This window comes from Eurypyga helias, unplaced genomic scaffold, assembly GCF_000690775.1.
Source record: "Eurypyga helias isolate BGI_N326 unplaced genomic scaffold, ASM69077v1 scaffold6580, whole genome shotgun sequence".
Lineage (NCBI taxonomy): Eukaryota > Metazoa > Chordata > Aves > Eurypygiformes > Eurypygidae > Eurypyga > Eurypyga helias.
In genome coordinates this window covers 9,907-30,143 of record NW_010227527.1, presented here as the reverse complement: position 1 = coordinate 30,143, position 20,237 = coordinate 9,907, and the positions used below count along the sequence as shown (strand labels likewise).

The 20,237-nt window shown below is 37.1% G+C and overlaps 2 protein-coding genes across 3 annotated transcripts in view; one reads left to right on the top strand and one right to left on the bottom strand.

Annotated features, from left to right (window-relative positions):
• The window catches only part of NEXN (nexilin (F actin binding protein)), a 15,650-nt gene extending 9,040 nt beyond the window's left edge, over positions 1–6,610 (top strand). For both annotated transcript variants that reach the window (XM_010156474.1, XM_010156466.1), the window contains 4 exons: positions 2,305–2,502; positions 3,879–4,100; positions 5,215–5,400; positions 5,828–6,610. In XM_010156474.1, the coding sequence (XP_010154776.1) occupies positions 2,305–2,502; positions 3,879–4,100; positions 5,215–5,400; positions 5,828–6,199 (978 nt within the window). In that variant the 3' untranslated portion in view covers positions 6,200–6,610. The remainder of the gene's footprint in view (positions 1–2,304; positions 2,503–3,878; positions 4,101–5,214; positions 5,401–5,827) is intronic.
• Positions 6,611–11,948: 5,338 nt separating this feature from the next.
• FUBP1 (far upstream element (FUSE) binding protein 1) overlaps positions 11,949–20,237 on the bottom strand; it is a 17,925-nt gene continuing 9,636 nt past the window's right edge. Inside the window, exons 17-20 of the mRNA XM_010156484.1 lie at positions 17,619–17,747; positions 16,880–16,954; positions 12,701–12,846; positions 11,949–12,302 (exon numbers count right to left, since the gene is read on the bottom strand). Of these exons, the coding sequence (XP_010154786.1) occupies positions 12,294–12,302; positions 12,701–12,846; positions 16,880–16,954; positions 17,619–17,747 (359 nt within the window). The 3' untranslated portion in view covers positions 11,949–12,293. The remainder of the gene's footprint in view (positions 12,303–12,700; positions 12,847–16,879; positions 16,955–17,618; positions 17,748–20,237) is intronic.

Here is a 20,237-nt window from a genome sequence, read left to right as displayed (position 1 = left end):
TTTCCCTATATTCCACAGCTACGTGATGTAGCAGCTATGGAGGTGTGCTTTTAAGCATTTTAAGAACATATTAGCCATCTCTTTCAGAAGTAGTAAATTGCAATTTAAATGCAATCCAATTTTTTATTTAAGCATTTGTCCATGTTTATTCATGTTAATTTAGTTTTGAAAGTATATACACACAGAAATAGTAATACTGTTGCTGGAAAACACAAATGCCACCTCCTTTTGAAAGAATCTCTCTATTGGGCTACTTTTATACTTCAGTGCTTCCCACTATCCACGTGATCACTTTCAGACTGAAGCATTCATCTCATCCCTGTCAGTCTCTTTCCACGAGAGACTGCATAAAGAACCTGTCCACGCACAAAATAAAAGCATTCTACTGTCTATCAGTCCCTGTTTGCCCACTGAAAATTGTTTGACTGTGCTACAAACAATGTTTGTTACAGTACTGTTCACTACCATCTGTTCCCACTTTGCAGAAAGAACAACACTTCACAAAAGATGGCTAAAATATTACCGAACTAACCGCAATGGTTTTGTACATCACACAATTCAGCTACATTTTTACCTGTGTTTTTTAACCAGGAATAAGTTGGGTTAGTCTTCTCTTAAGTTAGCAATTCAAAACCCCAGAGCAGACAGCTGCCAGCATTTGCTCACACACACAGCGTTTTATGTCTATACATAGATGCGTTGGAACACTTTGAATTAATGCTTCTCCACTTAGGTTCTGCATCTTCTTGAAGTGATGAGCCTATGAACTAATGCATCACAAGCATCTTTCCCATTTCTTTGCTAATTTAGCTGTGGTTAGCCTCTGAAAACGATTTGGCTATGCATTGTTTTCATTAAAGGAAATAGTTACAGCTTTGTTTGACTCCAATTCTCCGTAACAATTCCAACAAATATGCTCATATTATGCAAAACGAATGAAGAATGGAAGGAATGGTGGGGCTGAAGTGCAACTGTAAGCTTACTCAGAGGGAATATCTGAAGGAAATCTATAGTGATTAGCAGTACAAGAGTGGGCCAAAAAGCTATCGACAGGTCTGTGACAAACAGAAAGGCAAAGCTGGTTGAGACAGTCGTACGAACTAGGATGGCACTAACAGCAGTGAAAGGTGGCAGTAGGTAGCAAAGAGAAAAGGGAGTATTAAAGAATCTTTTAAAAAATTTTCTGTTTCTTAATGAAGCTAGTCAAAACATGTTCTCAAATGAAAGTTTTGCTCCTTTAATTCTTTGTGGCATTTGACTGATGACTACTGTTGGGAGTGCCTACAATTTGAGGCACATTGGGCTCATGAGTGTTTGGCACAAGGCTTTTCGAGGATGTGCTGATTGAACAGTGCCAGTTCTAGACCAGTACCTGACCTCATCTCATATTTATCTACAAAACATTCCTGTTCAGACAATCTCTGTTAATACGTTTACACAGTTACACGCACAAACACAGATTTACATAGGTTTTATCAGTAAGTTATTTTAGCCTATTTCTGCCTAACTCAGACTGTTATACTACTGGCCTTTATTGTAGCATACAGCTTCATATTTTAGTAATTCTTAGCTTTGACAAATCCAGTCTGATATAATAACTGTTCTTATACCTCCTGCTTTTGGATGGAATGAAAATCCCCGTTCCTAGGCCCTACCATCTTCTTATGAGTTAGTCCACAAAATAAGCAGACTGCTCGTGAATGACTGTCACGGCCCAACCCTATCTGAAGCCTGAGAAAGGACAGGAAAGGAGAAAACTCTTGCTATTGGGTTGTACAAAGCAATGAACTGGCAACATATAATTTTGTGCACAGGATTTTCCTGTAGAAAATTCTTTTCCATTATCCTTACCGGGAATACTAACATTACTTAGGAACAGGAATGTAATTCAGTTCACGTTGAAGAAGATTAGAGATATGTGTATTTCTGCATTCATGAGCAGTGACATTTAAACACAAGCACTCTGTCTAATGACAGTTTGGGAAGTAAACAGAATGATTTGTTTCAGGACCCAGAGCTGCATTCAGAGGACATCCTCTCCATCATCTGGCAAAACCCCTCTGCCTTCTAGTAACACCTTCATTATACAAATTTAGTATTGTAATAATAAAGGACTGAAATCAAATACAAACCCCCAAGCACACTCCCTCCCAAAACATTACAGAAATACCCACAGTGTCAAATTGCCTCTTACTGTACTGTGGCAGGGGTGGCAAAATACTTGGTCACCTTTACGGACTCCAAGTGTCTGAGCGATGCTGTGATTTCACCACAGGTATCATTAATGCTCTGAATTTCCAGCAGGTGCTGGATGACGAATCACCAGAAATGTTTAAAACAGTTTCTCAAGAATCTCTCATACCTGGTAAACTGGAAATTAATTTTGAGGAGATGCTGAGGCAAAAAATGGAAGAAGAAAAGAGACGCACAGAAGAGGAGCGTAGGCAGAAGTTGGAAATGGAAAAGCAAGAATTTCAACAATTGAGAGAAGAAATGGGAGAGGTTGGTATATCAAAAGATACGTTAAGCATGCTCTGAATAAAAATACAATAGGACATTTGAGTTAGTTATTAAAATCTCCAAGCCCGAGACTGTAACAGAAAATTCCTTTAAAAGGAATTTTAAATGAGCACTTTCAATATGTGAAAAGAATGAAATAGAGAAACATAATTTAAAAATATAACATAAAAACATAACATTGTATATGTATATTGTAATAAGATACATATTTTTGCCACTAATTTACCAGGAGAATGGCTTTTATCCCTCGCCACCCTTGAACTAAAAGCACAATTTCAAATTTGTATTTTGTTGTACAGTCCCTCCTGAAAGTTCTACAGTATTACTGGAAAGATTACGTAATATTTATATTAGAACAGAAGCATCTAGTTCCCAATTGAATAAACAAAAATGAAAGTAGGAAAGAGCAAAATTCTCGCTTTTCCTCAAGGGAATGCTGTGTTAACTGATTAGGAAAGAATCACAGTGGTCTCAACTTCTTTCTTATCAGTGTTTTAAGGACTTGAAGTGTGTCACAGTTGGTTTTAAAAATCACACACAGAATTTGCTTGGCATTCCAGATGTGGAAAACATCAAGTTTATGAACTTTACACTTCAATTTGATTTGGTTGTGGGTGGCAATTCTTTCTTACTCCCCTTTGAATGCCACAGGACTACATTTTTTTATCTATTTATTTTGTGAAGCAAAGCTGGAGTGAGTAATAAAAGGCTCCAACTTGTGAACTTTACAAGCAAATTTTGTGTCACATCCCAGGGATGGACAGACAGGGACATCCAACTGCAATGCAGATACATCTTTACTGTCAGGCAGAGGTCGTGAAAGGAGGGACTAAAATACCAACAATTACAGCTTCAGACATAGTTTGACTACAGGATCCAGAATGGCCATTTCTTTTCCGGCCACGACGTCCTGAAGAGCCATTTGCTTTTTACTGAATTAATAGAAAAGTAGTTATTTTTGTATTTAAAAAAAAGTAACTGTATTTTAGAAAATTATTTCATATCATATCGCAAGTAAGTCAGAGAGGTAAATCAGAGATCGAGGACAACTAAGTTTTTGTGTTGCCAAGGGTCTGATTTCCTGAGTCTCTGAAGGATGGTCTGTTGACAGCAGCCCTTGAATAAGGGGTATGTTCAAGCAAGGTATTTTAAAATCTGTATCAAGTTTAGATGTGATACAAATGGAATAATCCTGAGAATAGTGAGAGGGGAAGAAATCAGAGGGAAAAGGTCTCTGTGCTGATTTCAGGTAACTACAACTGTTCAAGCGTATGAAGTTACAGCTATCTGCGGGGAGAACAGGTCATGAAAATAACCAGGGCATTTTTCATCTTACACGTTCTGTAATTTCTGAACAGCTGGAAGAAGAATGTGAAACTTTTGAGCCAAGCAAAGAATATGAAGAATTAATAAGGCTAAAAAAAAGTGGTTCTATTCAGGCAAAGAACTTAAAAAGCAAGTTTGAAAAAATAGGACAGTTGTCTCAGGAAGAAATACAGAGGAAGATTGAAGAGGAGCGAGCTAAGAGAAGAGCAATGGATGAAGAAATCAGAGAAAGGGAAGCTGAAAAATTTCAAGAGGTAAGTTGCATTCTGTGTTTGTTCCTGATGTACTTAACTAGCACCCTCCTGCTGCAGGAGTAGACAGTGCTGCTGCTCACCAAATTTTGCTGTTTCCAAAATGATTTTCTTCCTTCTTTCCTGTCCCCTACTTTGGCTGCTTTAGGAAGTCTCACCTCAGCACCCCTGAAGGCAACAGCACCAGTTATTATCAGCCATCTGGTCAAGCAGAGATCTCTTTTTCTGCTCAAAGTCCTCAATTCAGCATCTTAATCTGAAACCTGCCAGCCTGAGGGTTTGAAACATTCATATTAGAGAATTAATCTACTAACTCATCACATGAATTGTTCCTCCTGAACTCCAATTCATTCTCCACTATAAGATTTAAAACAGCCCCCCCTCCCCACCCAAAAAAACCAAACTGCCAAACCTAAATAAATGCAAACAGTACCATCTGAAGATGGTCTTTATCATCTTTACTCACTTGAGGGTAGAGCAAAGAGGCCTACTCGCCTATGCTTCAGACTGGAGCATTTCACACTTTTTCAGAGGGGAAAAAGAACTGACGCTATCAGTCTAACCAATAAACCACCATGATGCTGCAATCCCAAACACCAGTGTGAGCTCTCATGACGTAAGCCTGGGGAGGAACCTTAACAGCAGTGAGCCTGACCCAAGCATCATCCCGAGGTTCCTATCCGCAGTAGTCAGTGGTATCAGCTCAAAGCCTGTCTTTTATTTTTGAGCTTTTAATGTAATGACTGACACTGTAATTGTGTCTCTAAAGTCAGTCTGTGTAAGGTGTTGAAGCGACCTTAACATCACGGTATAAACGTCAAGTCAGTGAAGATTTACCATTACCACAAGACAGCATTCAGCTGCTGTGTGATAAAAACTTTATTTTTTTTCTACCTAACATTTTTGAAACTACTTTTGCAAGTAGTTGGCCCTGTCCCTTGGATAAGCTGCTATGAGACTTGATCTTGAACCAAATATTAAACCTCTGAGGAAAACACGTCTCTGGGTGGCTTTGCTCACATAAGAACTACCGCTCTACAAAACTGGGTTTATTATCATACACACATTTAAAAGGTAATTAATGAGTTAAACCCTGTTTTGTTTTTCCTCCCCCAAGGATGATGAGGTAGATGTGAGACCAGCCAAGAAATCTGTGTCTCCCTTTACTCATAAAGTAAACATGAAGGCCCGTTTTGAGCAAATGGCAAGAGCCAGAGAAGAAGAGGAGCAGAGGAGAATCGAAGAACAGAAGTTACTACGCATGCAGTTTGAACAAAAAGAAATTGATGCTGCCTTACAGAAGGTCCAGCCGCTCTTCAGCCCTACGTGTCATTTAACTTAGCTTCCGATTGGCACCGATGGCAACACGGCCAGGGGTGTGAAGGGCACATTGCACTTAAGAGCTGTTGTGAATTGCTAGTGATGTAAAGTGGCTTTTGGCGTTTTCACGTATTCGTGAAAAGCACGAGAGATACTGCAAAGAACGTTCATCATATCCTTTGGTCTGAAAATGTTGCCTACATTCCTGCCTACATTTTACCCCAGGACTCCAGCCTCATTAAAACCCATCTGGCTGTATGTTCCACATCCAGACTCAGTGCATTATCTAGTGAGCATAGGTGTGGCACTTCCCCTTCTCAGACACAGATTTGATTACAGAAAAGTCACCACGTATCACCTGTACTGCTCCTGCCACTCTAAATCTTCTGAATTGCCTTATTTTAAAACAGAAAAGGGAAGAGGAAGAAGAGGAGGAGGGAAGTATCTTGAATGGTTCTGCTTGCGAAGATGAGGAGGATCAGGCTCGATCTGGAGCTCCCTGGTTCAAGAAGTCACTGAAAAACACATCAGTTGTTGATGGCGAGCCAGTGAGATTTACTGTTAAAATTACCGGAGAACCAAAGCCTGAAGTTACGTGGTGGTTTGAGGGGGAAATGTTACAGGACTCTGAGGACTATCAATACATCGAAAGAGGAGAAACCTATTGCCTTTATTTGCCAGAGACCTTCCCAGAAGATGAAGGGGAATATATGTGTAAAGCAGTCAACAACAGAGGCACATCTGCTAGCACCTGTATTCTCACCATTGAAAGTAAGAGTTAGCGTTCTGATTTGCTGAACTCTCAAATATTCCTCTTGCATTTCTTCTGTTCTAAAAAATCTAACTATCTGTTTCTCTTAACCCTTTTATCTTCTAGCTGATGACTACTAATGCTCTACTTTAGCTGGAATCTTTCTTCCCCTCAAAACTTTCTTACTGCATCATCTCTCTCTCCGATGGGGCCAACTAAAGGAAGCAAGGATATGCATTGATTTGTCAGTCTTGCATCAGATCAGAGCAACCTTCAAATCGCGAGAGTGTCCGGGTTCCTTGCTAGATACATAGATCAGTATTAAAGGCTAAAGAGAAGGAATCAGTGTATGAAAGATCAACTAAAGGAAAAAAGCTGAAGTGTAGCAGTACTCTCACATCTGAAGCCCAGCTGTTGTGTAACAGTATGAAGTTACAGACACGATCTGGAAACCTGTGTAGCAATCTATTGGTATATTTTGCATGAACACTGAATATTTAAGCTGTTTTACTTTATCCCAGAAGCATTTAACTTGCAAAAGGAAATACTTATCGATGACTTTAAAAAACCCTAGTGTACTATTTTTAAAGAATAAAAGATTACATAACTGCTTATTTTTGTTGTTTCATTTCAGAGCATTAAACTTGGCTTGCATGTGAACAGTTACGCTCCTACCAACCTATGCCATTGATAATCCCAAAGCAAAAACCTATCTCAGTAAGGCTTGTAGTCATCTTTACAGTACCAACATTAGCTTGTACAACTTCTAATTCTTCACTGCTTAAACGATACAGGAAGAGTTGGTTACAAAATACGAGCCTATCATAGCTAAGTTGATAGGAAGCAGCTTTAAGAAAAAGATTTTCAGAAAGTGCCTAACCTCTCAATCTTTGTTCTCTCAATGCAATAAATTCATTGCTGCATCTTGAAACATTGTCTGCTTAAGGTCACTGTGCTATTTTTCTCTTAAGAATCTCTCTTGGTATCAACACTAATTAACGTCATTGTGCTAACACCACCTGAATTGTTCACCTTAAACTTCTGTACAAGTAATTTTACAAACAATAGACATTTTAAATTAAAGAACGTGTGTATAAAGCCATAACATAAGACAAGGCAAGCTGCAGCAAGCTAGATTAATGTAGTTGTTTCAAAAAGGTATTTTCCTCCAGTTGAATTTGCTGACTGTTCTTTGCTCTGACTGGAAATCTCTCTGTTGTCTCAATAAACTAGTTACAAATTCAGAAGCATCTTGGGAAAAAGGGTAATAAGCTGCATGATGTTCTGAATGAATATTTTTCCAAAGAGCCATATAAATATATGTTACTTGATTTCATGTGAGTGATGTTCATTCACACAAGTACTAGGTGCTGCAGTATCTTTCCTCACTGAAGGTAGGGATAGAAGCATAAAAAAAAAGACAAAACCATTGCTATTATCCATCAGTTTACATTTATTGAGAAAAACCATACAAAAACCATTATACAGTTAACGTGAACCCATATTACATACAGTGTCAACGCAAGCTCAAAACCACATTTTTGTAAAGCATTCAATTTACCTCAAGTCCAAGCTGCATCTCCCTAAGACACTGTTCCCATCACAGTTGCCTTTTAAAGCCAATCTTCTTTTTACACACGGGTAGTTTCTGCAGAGAACACTTTTCTCAGGACGAAAAGGCATTTCACATGCACGCAAGAGAAATATTTGTGCATATACAAGAGTTTCATAAGCTGTTACTAGGGAAGAGGGAATCCTGTCAACTGTATGCTTTCTGAAAAGCCCAGTCCTCCCTTCCCCCGACTTCCAGAAAAAAAGCAAAATGAAGAGCTTTTAGCATGCAATGGAAAACTTAAAAATTACTTTGGAAGAGAACAGGGGAGAATCAGTTTCTAATCATCCAATAAAATATCACTAGGAAAAAGATGAAATACTTCAAGATAGACTGTGCAAGTGAATAAAGATCCTGTCTGCCTGGACAACTTTAATAGATGACTTTTCATCAAGCCAGACTGAAGAATATCCATCCACCTGACATCTCATGTCCTATTAAAGCTTAGGCTGCAGAAAATGATACAGAAATGCTTTTCCTACTCTGAACATTATGCTTCCTTTAAAAGCTTTTCATACTATTCACATTCTACCTAATGTGTTGGACACTAAGGGGGAGGGGGAAAAAAAAAAAGCAGAAAACATTTAAAGAACCTTTTGGGAAAGTTCATTACATTAGTAGGAAGTCCAGTTATCTTTCTGGATCAGGATGACTCCAATAATCTATCTTCTGTTCTCCGAAGAGCTATGACTTTTGGAAAATAAGCACTATGCTTAGCACGGAACAGCATACCTGTGGGCCCAGCAGTGAGAAAGCTGGAAGTCAATGCACCTCAAATGCTACACACAACATCATCTCATCTTCACATGCTAGCAACATTCCAACAAACTGGCTTTTTCTTCTCTATCTCCTCCCACTGGCTAAATTTACAATTGAAAGACTGTTCAAGATATTTTAAGAACAACAGCTGAAGAAAAAAGTATCATGTATAAGGAAGTGAACAAATGACTCACCTCAACACTAAATTCACAGTATCAAAATCCAAATGGTACACACCTAACCCTTTCTCATGTCAAAAATGAAGTTACATATTAAACTACAGATGAAATCTTAAGTGGCTTGAGAAACTGAAGCACAACTATTTAGTTCAAGAACGCAATATATCTAAAGCTTGGCTGTTTAGAAGAATATAAATTAAAATAGATGGTTTATATTGTTAAATCACAGTTTAAACAGATTATGGAACATTTATGGTCAAACAAGAAGAATACTTTAAATAATGAAAAATGATCAAAACAAAAATTATACCCTACATCATTATGTATGGGATACATTTCAAATCTGTTATTCTTTTGCCAATTTTACCTTCTACATGGAGCCCTTCTATGGTCCATGCTCATCGGCTCACCAATGGCATACACTCAAAGGATTCCTCTTTACTGGTAGTAACTATCTCAGGACCTGATTCTATGAGCTATGATTTGGTGCTTGCAGCATCTTCAGCACTGTGTGTGAAAATGAAGGCAGTATTTTTGAATATTTTCCTTTGATGTACAGATAAGCAGGACTTTTGAAAGAGGAGCAGCACATTTCAGAAACAGAATAATCAACAAAAAACCAAATAGATGCTGCTTTACTTTAAGCTAAAAAACCAAAAAGACAACAAAAACCAGAAACAAAAACCTGTACCAGACCATCTGTAAGACATACAAACATTTTAAGCTACCCAAATATACAGCAATTCAGTTAAAGTATCAAGAAACAGGATACACTGACTGCTATATAGATAAAATATTATTTGCTGTACTGTTAAACAATTGGTGCACATGCTTTTTCAGTTAAAACATACTAATCTCTGAAACTCCAGAATTTTCCTAACATGTTAAGTATGAATAAGCAAACTAAGTTATCTGAAAATTCTGCTAACACACTGTAACTGTAAGACAAGTTATCAAGTTCAGTGATAACAACAGGAAGTCATTTTCTTTATATTTAGGTCTTACGGGTTTGAGTGGGAATAGTGCCCTACCATAAAAAACATTTGTGAAGGCTGTTGACATTTCTAGCCAAAGTAATTACTGCATATTTGTAAAGGCTTTGATTCTTTAAATGCAACAATTATCTATTTGAGGAAAAAGAACAAAAAATCACTTATTCTGATCAAGTTTAATTACTGCAATCTACTCATGTCTTCTAAAAAACCCAAAAAAAGGATACATATTTACCTAGAAATATAAACAGTTGTTTCAAAACTTTAAAGACTTTCCACTGAAATGGAACCATGAGTAACAATGCATCTGGGGAAGCAGCAGATTGCTTTTCAATACACAACCACAAAGATCTCACAGGGACAACATTAATGTACTGAAATATATTAATTTATATACTTCCTTAGGTTGTGCTTACCTGTTGCTTTTTTGCAGCAGAACCTAAGGTGGAAGGTCTGGGAAGGCACTGTGAAGTATAAATAATTGCACTGTTTGCAATTAATAAAGATTTTAAACCTTAAATGTATCAAAATCAACAGCCTCCATTTTGTGAATGATAAAAGAATCCAGTGAATGTATTATGTACTAAACTGAGCAAAATTAAATGCACCATTCTATAAGGTTATCTACAAAATACCATGCAAAATATCTGAACTATTAAACTTCATACCCTACACTAACGATAGCAAATACTGTCCTAGCCTCTTTTAAGCTACCAGAATAATTCCTAATTTTAAAAGGGATAAAAATAATTTCTTCTCTTTCTACAGCACAATACATACATTGCTAATTACCTGAATAAACTACTTCAGTTTTCAAGCCTTAACTTTAACTTTTTTGTGCAGCCACCCTAAAAAAATTTACTCTCAAAGCAACATTATGGTGTTCCAAAAGATAAAGCAAGAAACAGTTATAGAATTATTTAAAACATACCTACATCACTACATATCTGCAAACTGTCTGAAGACAAAGACAACTTCTGTCTAACAAGTGGTTCCAAAGACTTCAACATTAAGATATGCATACTTTAAAACACTGAAAGATACAGCTGTCTCAGGTGTACTAATGAAAAAAACCCCTATTACTCAGATAAATAGAAACATGATTTTCTTTAGCTATTGCTAAACGTTTCAGGAATACTTACCCACAAAGCTCATGTTATGTGTATGTATATATATATGCACACCTATGTTTCTGAATTAAGAAGCAATTATGATTTCCTAAGATATCAGCACTGTATTCCAACATAATAGTCACACAAGTATGGCATTTTCATTATGTGGAACATTGACAAAAAGATACTGTTGCAGTTCATCAATTTGTCATTCTGATGTACTTACAGTGCAATGCTCCTTGAAGGAACAATCAAGGATGATACACAGCACAGTCCTCCTCACCCCTATAGAGCTAGTTCTATACTGGCTGGATCAAACCTGCACTTCAACAGACAATGGCAAGACAGACTGTATTGCATGTAGTCTAATATATGCAAAGAGCCAATAAATATGCAAAGAGCAAACAGGATTTCAAGAGAATCAAAATTTTAGTATGAGCATTAGAGCAATAAGAAGTTTCAAGTATATATAAAAAAATAATCAATTGATTCAAATACTTGAATATTTACAAAAACAGAAGTTATCTGCTCTGCAGGAAGTTCTCAACCACTCCCCACCACTCAAACAAAACAGCGTTTTAAGGACAGATGCAATTTTTGTAACTACTAATGCATACCACATTGACTTTTCTACACTGAATTTTAAGTGGACTACTTTAAACTGAAGGTTTAAGCACATCATACTTAAATTTTATAGCTAGTCTGAAAAATCGGTAAAACAGTTATGCAGGAACAGTTTTGAAGTATTCAATTAAGAACAAGTTATCTGTTATAGCAGCTGCACAGGTCTGAAACAGTGGTCATGTGTAAAAGGAAATTTCACTGTTAATGCAATGGAAGTATGCCAAAAGATCACCTTCTCAAACATGCAGTTTTAATCAAATAGAAAGAAAATTAAGGTATCAAGATTACTGGTGCTAGGCAGCAAAATACAATGAATGAAAGAGATCCTCCATCTACAACTATTCTGCAAGAGGGGAAAAACATGCTAACAACAACTTTTCAAACTCAAAAAGGTTTCATGGGGATGGGGGAAAAATCTCCTTTGAGTACAGGTACCTTGATTCAGCGTTGCAAATCAATCCTCTAATTCTTTAGATACCCACATATCCAACTTACCGACACAGGAGGTTTCATATTATTTATTGTAAAGCACAAAACAGGCATTTTAAAAGTGATAAAGTATACATTGAAAAAGTACATTTATATCACAAAGCATTGACCACATATTTGCAAATACATTTGCTGGAATGTGTACATCTACACTAATACTAAAAACAAACCATTTTTCATTTCTACACAGAAATATTACCTCCTATCAGTAGTGATAGATATTTTGTACATTTTCAAAAAACACTATTTTTTTTAACCAAACAAAATTAAGATCTTCATCAAGGCGTCTGCATCCATACATTTAACAAAGGTTTTTTCCCCCACACAATGAAGCAAATACTGTATTGTCCACTTCTTATTATTGGCCCTGTGCAGAAGAGATACATAAGAGATACACAAAAAGTTAAAGAAAATCGTTTAAATCAAGCTAACTCAGGAGTGAAGCCTTTAAGAAAGAAAAATTGGTTAATGTAAATGGTGGTGGCTTCTTGCATGGTTTTCAAAACCCTGGGAGAAAAAAGTTTTTATGTTCGTTTTTTTCCCTTGCCTTTAAAAAAAAAAAATTATATAAAAAAATATCACCAAACATGGATAGATAGAGAACTCAAGTTATCACGTAAACAAAGTCATCTATGAATTATTTTCATAGTTATTTCGCTAGGGAAAAAGATGCATACTCCAAAGGTAACAAAGCAGGAGACATGCAAAAAAATTGTCTATAACCACTGAAACAGAAGCCAGCCAAAAATCACTTAAACTTTATACCTGTGGTGCTGGCGGGTGTTGTGGCATTCCCTGTGGACTTGTCTGGGCATAGTATGCTGCCTGCTGCCTGTAGTACTCGGCCCATGCTGCGCTGTAATCTGGCTGGCCGCCCGGCGGAGCCCCAGCCGGGGCAGGAACCGCTTGACCTACAAGTAATGAGAATCATATAGCACTGCTGCTGCCACAGGAATGAGAAAATTTCAAAACCCAACCGCAACTTGGCTTCCTGCAATATTCCTCCGTAGCTTCTGAATAATCTCACTGCTGCTTTTACCTAACCACTTATGCTATTATTTTAATGTAACGATACCCAAGTAAAGCAAATTTCAGGTACTATAAGGACAGTTTTTTCCACCTCTTGAATCATGTTCCAGAGCAAAGGACCTCAAAGCCTGCTGACAAAGTGACCTGAACCACAGGTAGCATTTACAATACAGTAACAGGTCAACAGGCAAGATTACTTTTTGTAACCCACCTAAGACTGACTTTTATCTCATTGTACAGAGTGTGTTAATTAATTCAAACACCAATTCACTCCACTTATTTTGGCATCCTTAATGCAACTGCTAGGCTACTGCAGATTACACTTTTTTTAAAAAACAAGCATTAATTTTTCTAAACATTTACTTCACCACAGAATATAGTCCTGAAACTTCTCCTTCCAACCTCTGCTTAAGTTCCATTCCTCTAGAAATAACAGTGCTCTAGAAACAATGTACACACCTATGGGTACACACAGACACATTCTCCCAGACTTATGGCTGAGAACAACCAGTCCTTCCAATAAAATCAGCTTGCAGCTTAAAAACCCTATGAAGGCAATAGACTAATAGAAAAGGACTCCAGCATATCCAAAAAAAAAGTTACAGCCAACTTTCTAGGACCTCATTCATGCTGTTCTTCACAGGAAGGTATGTCTCAGACACATTTCGCTTCTCTTATTTCAGAAATAAACACACTCCAGTTACTACCACAATCATCTTCCCAATTTTTTTTATCTGAAAGGTGCTTTTACAGTTACTACTGCTGTACGTACCTGCCTATACACACCCTATCCCTCTATCCAACCATCTGTCCTCACACTTGCATGCTTTCAGACAGGATTTTAATGTGGAGTGCTTAACGTTTCTTGAACTTCCAAACCAGAACTACTACTGCTGCGATACAGCATTTGTGATACATTCTTAAAGGGTTCTTTTTTCAAATGGAAGTTTTACAGTCAGAATTAGGATACTACTGAAAACCCACTACTGTCGCAAGTTTTTTCTAGAATACTAGGAAAAAAAAAAACCAAACCCCAAAACACCACATCTAATCCCACTACATCAAAAAAATCCCAGCATAATGCAAGCCTGCACCCTGTACAATTCCATGTGCACCTAATCTTCTGTCCCGCTATCAAAAAAACATAGGGGCAGGTTCCATGTGATGATGGTTTAGTTTTCAACCCTACCTGAAACCACACCACCTTTTACTTGGACACAAGACCATTGAGCAACCTTCTGGGGAACAGGATTATTAGACTCTAATGAACTGTTTTCTGGGGTATCAGACAGAAGGTTGGTTTTGTTTGCTAAAATATGACTTCATGTTTAAATAGAATGATTATCACTGGGAGATTTTTAAGAGCCCAGTTACACAAATCTTTATTTCAGGTCTTGTAGAGAAAAATAAAAATGCTCTGTCTCCAATTCAGTATCTCTTTGTCTTCAAAAGCTTATTACCTGGTAATACTTAAGGGAATTTTAAAATAAGTTTTCTGAATTTATGAGGTAGGGTACCAAAAAACTACACTACAACATCCATGTACAGTAACTTACCACTGTGCATGAGTGATTTTACCAGCTTTTCAGTCTTATTTTAATTGTATTTACTACTCAAAGCAGTAATCCCTGACCAAAACAAGAGCCTGAAAAAAGATACAGTCTTTGCACCTATATCTGTGAGCTGGAAAACAAGTTATTTCCAAATCATTGTTCTATACACTGAAAAACGTCGGAGTGTTCTCTGTGATTAGCCGAGTCATACTGCACCAGTAAGAAGCCACTTTGGAAAACAGCATTAGTTTTTAAGGGAATATTCAGAATTGCTTTAGAGTTTTCAGATCATTCATACTTCACACAAAGTATGAGATAATCCCAAACACCAACTGCAGCATCACATCTAACATGTTCATCACAGTACGGTCACCCCTACAAGCTTGCCACATGGATTATCAAAGTAGTTTTCTTCAGCAGCAAAAAAAACCCTGCTTGGACTCAGCAAGTCAAGTTTCAGTTCAGTTCCCCAGAACAGCTGTTTGTGTACTTATCTGTGCTGTGGAAAATCTGAAAGGAGAGTCAGAGTGACTTGTAATTCCTACCTTCCCCCTTTTGCACAAGTTAATGGGGACAGGAGCATTACTGTACTGTAGGAAGCACAGTCATAGCTGTATTTGAGAGCCTCGAGACCACATGAACCTGCCTTCCAGTTCATCAGATCTACTACTACCACTTAACATTGCTGCCAAGAATGTGGGGAAACCCACCTTTATTCAGCACTAAATCAACTCTAGGAGAATTCTCTGCCCTTCAATCTCACTTAGGCAGTTCTTCCTCTTTTCTAAGTGGATCTTAAGACAAATGGTATCTTCCATATCAGGATTTTCAACATGCTGAAGAAGCAAAAAGTTCTTATGATTTACAGAGTCAAGTTATATAGGTCCAGACATCTCCTTCAGCAAAGAACTCAATTTAAACTGGAAGAAATGAAGAGCAGAACCACCCTTCTGTTTTTCCTCTTATATGGTTGTTGTCTTGTCATTTTAAGAACAATTCTTTACATTTCCCAATGTCTATCTTTTTTGGGTTCACACTCCTCTCTGAACTTGCTCACAGAAACTTGTAACTGACTATTATTCAATTAGAGCAAAGCAAGATGAATGCAACCCAGACTTCGCTTTCCAGAGATAAAAAATTAGGAAAATGGCAGAGGCCCTACCAACAATTACATTATTCTTAAAAAGGCAGTGAACTCCCCCATCCCCAGCTTTGCATTGAAGAATGTGAGCTGAACTGATAGAGATCATAAATTAAAAGCAGCAGTTGAATAAAACCGAAGAGGAAAAATGGAAAGACCCATGTTATCTTAAAAATCACGTTTGGGAAACCTGTTGCCATTTTCTTAGTCTGATACCCAATTCCTGAAGTAAATCATTATATGTTTTCCATTTCATTTCATCACTTATGCTGTGCCAAAATAAAGAACAGTAGTTATGTCTTGGCAAATCATTCGAGATCAACCTGGTAGAAAGCTGGAAAGAAGAATTAAACATACTATTAATCCTCACTCCAAATGCTTCTTAGTATTCCATGAGAAAATGGGGTGCAGTTGGATGAAAGCAAACAATTCATCAATCCTTCCCTCCCACTCAAAGAAACAAAAAATCTAAACTAGATGCCGTTTTATGTCTGGTCAGACAGAGATACCAGAGAAAGCAATGACATTCAGTATACAAATCTACATCAAATACAGTATCCATGGGAGGACACTGGGGACATCACACTGACCTGCAAGACATTCTCATGATTTAAAAGATAACCACCTTTTGCCAACGCATCAAGACCACATATTCTGTCCTTATTCAGTAAATGATGAAATCCTCAACAAGCAAATAAATACCTTTCAGTTTTGTACATCAGTTCAAGCAAAATACTTTGAAAAAGCTAGCAACAACATGTAACCTGCAGCTCTAATGCAGAGGGAAAAAAAGGGGGGGGAAAAACAAAATAAAACAAACAAACAAAAATCTGTAAACTTAAGAGCATTAGGAAAACAACTACCAAACAAGACAAACTACAGCTTCATGAAATAGGTCAAAGTTGAACTCCAAAACTTATGAAATATACTTTAAAATACTCAGATTGAACTATCTCAAAGATGTTTCCCAATGATCAAATATAGACATTTCATTAAGTATGATGTATTTTCGCAAAGCTAATTACTAGCATGAGTACAAGTAAATGCGTTAAACACAACACAAATAAAGTCTGTTTTTCTGCAGGGTTCAGAGTATATGATTCAGAAGACACATGGATTGTGCATTTTTTGGGATTGAAAAAGCCCACCTCCTCAAACAAGGCATACAAGCGTCCTAAAACATTCCACCATACAACAACAGAAAAACACATGCATACGTACCCATCTTTTTATAGTACTCCTCCCAGGCCTTGGTATAGTCAACCTGCCCTGCTGGTGCTGGATTTGGCTGATCTCCTGAATTATATTAAAAATAGTTAAATTAAAACTACTGGGTTTTGTTTCATACATAGAACAATTTACAAATTATCAGCTGAATTTTTCAGTAACAACCCCAAATAACACCACTTGAATCTGACATAAACCTACACGGTACAAGCTACTACAAATATAAACAATTAGTAAAAGACCAAAAAAGAAACAAAAGGATTGTTCAAATGCTCAGCATGTTTTCAAGATTCAGGAAAAGCACATCCCTCACAGTGTAAAATACTACCAATTATTTAAGTGGTAAGCCTCACCCAGGCACAACAATTACACTAATACCACTAAATACTACAATTGTAATTGTCCTGCAGACACTGGAAGCAATGCAACTGTTTAAGCAAATGACAATCAACAGTTTGGCTCATTTCATTTTTACTTATGATTGACTGCACTATGTAGATGTAATTAAGTCATCCCAAGCTGCAGCAAAATTCTCTCTGGAGGAGTTTATTACAGGACAAACACATTACCCTTATTACTGCTGACATTAAGAAAAGCAACACTGAAGGCTGTAAAGCAGGAGTTTTCCAAGACAGATACATTACAATAAATTTACCATTTACATGAAGACAATAATAATAAAAAAATCTACCCCCCCAGCGTAAGAGAAGTATCCATTTTACTGAACAGCTACCTTGTCCGTTAGTTTGGGTTGTAGCTGGTCCACCAGGAGGGGCAGCAGGTGGTGGCTGTGCTTGCTGCTGATAGTAGTGAGCATAGTAAGCTGCCCATGCTGCTGAATTGGGATCCGTTCCAGGCTTACCTATGAGAACAAAACATAAGCATTTATAAAAGTAATACAAGTAGAATGCTGTCCTCAACTAATCCTGTCTTAAGCACTTATTTTCTTGCTAGGAAAAAATCCCTCTAAACCAAGTAGCCATGTACATAGCACAAGCTTTCAGGAGGTTTCAGACAAGTGTATTGTACAAAGTATACTTTCACAGGACTGATGAGAGACAATCAATCTAGAACCCTTACTACTACAGTGTCATTTATTAATTTTAAATGTGATAAACAGATTTTTCAAGCTTGTTTGAACAGTCATGTTACTAAATGGTAGCAACAATAATTCTAGCACCAAACCATTTCAGTGGTTTTACTTTTGTTATGACCTCACACTAATGACACTGGCAGAGGTGGAGGAGGCATGCCAAATGGATATTTCTGAAACAGAAGAATACAAATCTTACTTGGTATTTGCAATGCTTGTCAGCTGAACTTTAAGGTAACAATAAAATATAGAAACACACAGTATGGTAAGAACCTGGATCCCCCATACACGGCTATAACGCATCACTGTTTACTTACAGCTTTTTAGTACAACAAATAATAGCAACACCTGCATCTTCTGCAGCTCATGCTACTCTTATTTTTAACTACATCAAGGCTGCTTCCTAGAGTCTTATTTCTGGTTTTCACATATACAAGCCTTTAGGAATGGCTTATTCTTGCTGACTCAGACTGAATACATTACCAGATAGGCAATCCACAAAACCTGCAAATCTACTATCAGAGAACCATGTTCTATAAAACAACCAGCATTCTTTAACATCATCTGCATCCTTAAAGAATAGAAGTATCTGCAGGTAAGTGCAGCCAACTGAGGGAAGAAGTTCACATGACTTAAAGAATAGAAGTATCTGCAGGTCAACTGAGGGAAGAAGTTCACATGTAGACATTGACACAAGCGATACTTCAGAATAACTATGCATGGAATGAAAGCATATTACGACCCTAACACAAAATAGGTAAGGTAGTGACTAATGAAAAGAAATCCCCTGAAAAAGGCATTTAGGGAGAAGAAATCCACAACACAACAAATGTCTTGCAGTATTTCATTTGGCACTGAAGTCAGATGTTAAGCACTTAAAATGCACACAGTAGTATCAGCACAGAGAAAACAATGTTAAACACACCATTTCCTTTTTAAATTACACTGCTTCCATCAACAGTGGATTTAAACTAGTATGTACTATATTCTAAGGTTACCTGCAAATATCAATTAAGCCATTGCTCGGTTCCCCCCCTCCTTCCCCTTAGTAGCTACTTCTCTAGAATAGAAGAACACAGAGCAGGATTCATTACATTTCCAAAGAAATCTGACTGCAGTAACAAGCTCCTCTTTCACATGACAAGAGGCAAGCATGGTTCTGGACAAAGCACCACTGAAAAAAAATACTAAAATAACCCATTTATTACACCAAAACCAGCAACTATGTGGACAACTGTGCAAAACTATTATAAAAGCTAGTCAAAAGAAACACCAACTTCAACTGCACATTGCAAAAAACGTCATTAGATTTTTAAGGAGTATTTATCTTGTGTTTGTAACAGAGTGGTTATAAAATCATCGTCAAGATGACATCAAGATGAGTACTTGCCATTTTTCTTACACATCTTTTTGTAGATAAATTACTTTGTACAAAATGAAAAGGAGGTATGAAAAAGACTGCAACATTTTGGCAGTGATTTTGGATTAAATGACACTTCTGATATGCTGAGACCTCAAGTGAAGTCACTGTGAATCATTCTACTTTTAAACAATGACAACAGGCACGTTAAAATACTGAACTGAATGCATGCAGAACTTCCTTTATAAAAGTTAGAGAAATGAAACCAGAGTTCTTTGCCAAGAAAGGATATATGAAATACTGAATAAAACACTGTAGGTTGTAATATCCTCCAAAGCCCTCCTCTTTTTCACTTATGGAACTTGCGTCAGGACAAGCAGAAAATACGTATTCCATTTATCACAAAGTTCTGAAGAAGCTCTACCTCAAACAAATGAGGTACAAGTGACTCAAGCATCTAGCCTTACCATGCTTTCTGTGAATGCAGTTCCATTTCCCCATATGCTCTAGTCCAACCAAAGGATGAAATTTAAAGGAAAGCAGGATACTAAAACTTTGGAAAGTTGTAATTAAATAAAAACTCCCGGTCTTGACAAAGATAAACAGAAATATAAGAAACAGGTTCTACAAAGATGGGTTTCAGAAGAAAACACAAAACTATTGTAAGCCAGACCTCAAAATACACAATCCTAACTATTTTTACTCTATTAACAGCAGTTCAACATGAGTTTTATCCCTCAAAAAGGACTGAACAAAATACATTTCTATCACCCTGAGAAGCCATGATCATACAGGTCAACAAGACCTAAAATACATACTATAGTGTAAACGGTGCAAAGTCAGAATCAGTGAGATTGTTTAGGAGCACTGTTTAAAACAAAATACAAAGTCATAGACTA